The sequence below is a fragment of the Oncorhynchus gorbuscha genome, unplaced genomic scaffold (assembly GCF_021184085.1).
Source record: "Oncorhynchus gorbuscha isolate QuinsamMale2020 ecotype Even-year unplaced genomic scaffold, OgorEven_v1.0 Un_scaffold_7783, whole genome shotgun sequence".
Classification (NCBI taxonomy): Eukaryota; Metazoa; Chordata; class Actinopteri; order Salmoniformes; family Salmonidae; genus Oncorhynchus; species Oncorhynchus gorbuscha.
The window spans coordinates 12,102-16,318 of record NW_025751102.1 but is presented as its reverse complement, the minus strand read 5'-3'; the positions used below and the strand labels follow the sequence as shown (position 1 = coordinate 16,318).

At 45.3% G+C, this 4,217-nt stretch overlaps 1 protein-coding gene across 1 annotated transcript; it reads right to left on the bottom strand.

Annotated features, from left to right (window-relative positions):
• Positions 1 to 492: 492 nt before the first annotated feature.
• LOC124029816 (cysteine-rich hydrophobic domain-containing protein 2) lies at positions 493 to 3,129 on the bottom strand. The gene is made up of 6 exons (XM_046341396.1): positions 2,771 to 3,129; positions 2,311 to 2,365; positions 1,664 to 1,819; positions 1,507 to 1,563; positions 1,122 to 1,181; positions 493 to 1,026 (listed from the first exon to the last, which is right to left on the bottom strand). Exons 1-6 carry the CDS (start codon positions 2,896 to 2,898, stop codon positions 976 to 978), a joined length of 507 nt encoding a protein of 168 aa, XP_046197352.1. The 5' UTR covers positions 2,899 to 3,129; the 3' UTR covers positions 493 to 975.
• Positions 3,130 to 4,217: the final 1,088 nt, after the last annotated feature.

Below are 4,217 nucleotides of genomic sequence, written 5' to 3'. Positions count from 1 at the left end.
TGTTCCATTAGTATTTAACCTTTATTTAACTAGGCAAGTCATTTAAAGAACAAATTATTATTTACAATGACGGCCTACCCCGGCCAAACCCGGAAGACGCCGCCAATTGTGCGCCACCCTGTGGGACTCCCAATCACAGCTGGATGTGATACAGCCTGATTCGAACCAGGTACTGCAGCGACGCCTCTTGCACTGAGATGCAGTGTGTTAGAACGCTGCGCCACTCGGGAGCCTAATGACGTTCCGTTGGTAGTTCCATAGCTGTTCTAATGATGTTCTGTCAGTTCCATAGCTGTTCTAATGATGTTCTGTCAGTTCCGTTTGCTAATCCATTGAAGTTCTGTCAATGTTCTATATTAGTTCCATTGAAGTTCTGTAGAAGTTCCGTAGCTAATCCATTGATTGTCACCTCAGCGGTTCCATAGAGGTTCTAGAACAGAGTATAACATCAACTGTTCCAACAGCACAGAGTGTCTCATAGTTCAGGTTGGGGTACAATATAACGGGGGTATAAATCTGAGGAAAGATTGTGCCTCGTTGTACAGGGAAGGGCTGTGAAGAGGAGGTCCATCGTTGCAGGTCCAAAATTAGGAGTCCACTTTCTCCAGTTCCACAGGTCTATGGTACCGTTTACACCCTTTCTGAGCTGGGTCTCCCACGATGACCCACATACCGATGACAGTCAACATGGCCACCCCGGGGGGAGGGGGTCAAAGGTCACGTCTCCTCCAACAGATCAGGGGTCGAAGGTTGACATCAGAGAAGGGGAGGGGCTTTAGGGTGTAAACAGGTGTTTTCTGGGTATATAGAGGGGCTAGATAGAGAAGTTAGATAATGTCCAGTAAACACTAAATGGTGGTGTTGTTTTAGGGGTATGGGCCTGGTTAGGGGAGGAAAGAGGAGGCCATTTTGGAGAGGTGACTGGGCCGAGTGAAGAGAGGCACCACGGGAGGATGTGGGTGGGGCCGCGGAGAGCTAGTCCGGTCTGAAAATGGGGATCTTGGGTAGGAACTCTATCAGGATTACCTGAGGGGGGAGAGAGAGGTTATTCAAACTGTGTGTGTGTGCATTACTCAAGTACTCCATGAGATATATATATATATATGTGTGTGTGTTCTCACATATTCCATCATGTTGTTGGTTTCACACTTCCTCTTGCTCAGCCTCCAATGCAAACACAGCTGAGAAAGGGAAGGAAAGGGAGAGAGAGAGGGAGGGGGAGAGAGAGAGGGGGAGGGAAAGGGAGAGTGAGAGGGGGAGGGAGGGAAAGAGAGGGAGGGAGGAAGAGAGGGAGGGGAAAGAGGGAGAGAGAGAGGGAAAGAGAGGGAGGGGGAGGGAAAGAGAGAGAGAGAGGGGGAGGGAAAGAGAGGGAGGGGGAGGGAAAGAGAGAGAGAGGGGGAGGGAAAGAGAGTGAGGGAGGAGAAAAAGAGAGGGAGGGAGGGAAAGAGAGGGAGAGATCAGTTAAACATAACTACCGCTCCCAGCCCTCCTCCCACCCCTACACACCTTGTGGTACAGTCTGCTGTTCTCCCAATCCAACAGCTTCTCCATGGATCTCTGTGTCTGAGGAGGAGAGAGACAGGTAACCTTGAGTATGGTACGCAGAGGGATGGTCTGTGTGTATGTCTGTGTGTGTGTGTATCTCAGTGTGTGTGTGTCCCACCCTTTTGCTCAGACAGATGACGGGCCAGAGACTGAAGCCCAGTGTACAGCAGCAACAGAGACAGCCACACAGCAGCCAACGCACATTCACTGGCAGCGTCTTCTTCAGACAGCCGTTAACACGGTTTATACTGGCCTTGAACTCCTCTGGCGCCACCTAGAGGACAGACAGGGGAAATACTCAAATCAGGTCATATACATGAAACAAGTAAGGAGAGTGAGCTTGTCTGAGGATGGAATCAAAACGCACAAGATTCTGCTGGGGAGACCTGCACACTTTCAACGTCTCCAGGAAAGCTAGTTAGCTGTCCTGGGGGGAATCAATATTACCTGCTAATAAACACATGACTATTACAATGAATTCAGGTGGATCTTTATATTTTAAAGTGGCAAATACGATACTACAAAGTTACAATAGTGTAAAAGTGCCGTTTGCAAGGTATTCGCTCAGAGTCTGTAGCTAGCTGGAAATGCAGGGTTGCCAGGTATGGTAGTTGTTCCCAACAAACAACAACAAAAAATATATACAATCATGATTGATGCACACCTGGCAACCGCCCCTGACCACCTGCACTCGTTAAAACTCTTGAGGGACACACGTCGAAAATGGCAGATTTACAGAAAATGTGTGTACTTTCCATGACTCACCTTCCCTGTAAGTGCCGATGGGAACTCTGACTCAAACTTGTTACTGAGTCCAAACCTTCGGGGACAAGAACATGATAAAAGTAAATGCATTATTTGATGCACACAACAACCAGATGTCACTCAAGGGAAATGAGGCTGTTCTATATAACTGTTTGACTAAACCACATATGGAAAGTATATTTAGTTAACCAGGTAGTTACGGTGTGTATATAGTCATTTTATGGTCCGAACTACATAAACTAGGTCATGTTATCTTGTTAATAGTTATTGTTGCCTTGCCAATAGGCGAGTTTCTTGGCCCTGTTATCGTAAAAACACCGACATGATTACGTTAGCTTAGCTTTCCGCTAACAAGCTAGTTAATGCCGTAGTGTAACTTTCGTTATCTCGTTCGCGTTATTTCATGACAACTAACCGGTGCTTGGGTCTTTCCCCCCCCCGAGCCCTGCCGGTTTCTTACACAGTGACATGGCCAGATCCTCGGACGACCACCGGGTCTGGAGCGTACTTTAACAGCTGTTCCTCCGCGGCCCTCTCCTCGTCCTCCTCTTCCTCCTCCTCGTAGATCTCGTCGAAGTCCTCCATCATCGCACGACTCGGCCTCGCGTTTCCCCGGTGAGGCGCCGGGAGAGACACGGTGCCGTCGTTTGGGCAGTGGGAGCCTTCCCCCGGTTGAAAAACGATTTCAAAGTCAGACAACAACCAAACAACACAACTAACAACAACAACAAAAAACTCCGGCAACGATGAAAGCTCGCTAGCTAACTCTGGTTGTGGTCTCCAAAACAGAATATCAACATCCGCCGCAGCGCCCCGAAACCGGAAGGGGAGGGACGTTCTTTCGTCATCGATTCAGGAATTCCACAGAAAGTATTCTCAAATCAAATCAAACCAAATCAAATTTTATTTGTCACATACAGATGGTTAGCAGATGTTAATGCGAGTGTAGCGAAATGCTTGTGCTTCTAGTTCCGACAATGCAGTAATATCCAACAAGTAATCTAACCTAACAATTTCACAACAATGACCTTATACACACAAGTGTAAAGGAATGAATAAGAATATGTGTTTGGAATGGCTTTTTATTCTACATATAAATATCTCAAAACATATTTATCCGACAGTAACTAGCTATCGTATGTTCTTGGTTAAAGTATGTAGCTATTTGTAATTTATTTATGGTTGCAGTAAAGAACGGACATGTGATTCAGTTGAGATTATTAGGCCTACTTGTTACCATGATGATCACACATGAGCTAAACCTCTTCCTTCTTTCCATACCACTAAAGTTGTATCATATGAAACAACCGTATATAGGAAAGCAATTTGTTTCCATTAGTTTTAGCTACTGAGCTATGTGGCTTTTATGGCCTCCTGAGTGGCGCAGTGGTCTATGGCATTGCAGTGGCGTCACTACAGCCCATGGTTCGTTCCCAGGCTGTAGGGTGAAACACAATTGGCCCAGCATCGTCCGGGGTAGGAGGGGGTTGTCCGGGTGGGAAGGCCGTAATTGTAAATAAGAATTTGTTCCAACTGACTTACCTAGTTAAAAAAAAAAAAAAAAAAATCATATTTTTGATACCATTTGAAAGGAAACACTTTGAAGTTTGGAAATGTGAAATTAATATAGGAGAATATAACCCATTAGATCAGGTAAAAGATAATACAAACCAAAAAACATGCATTTTCTATTTTATCATCTTTGAAACCCAAAAGAAAGGCCATAGACAGTTTAGTTGTAATTTAATTTAGATTTTGGCCACCAGATGGCAGCAGTGGGTGTGCAAAGTTTCAGACTTATTCAGTGAAGCATTTAATTTACGACACAATATTTTGTATCAGGTCTGCCAGGAGTTTGCCAATTGATACATTTTCAAGTACATAACTATAGAGAACATACAAAAATG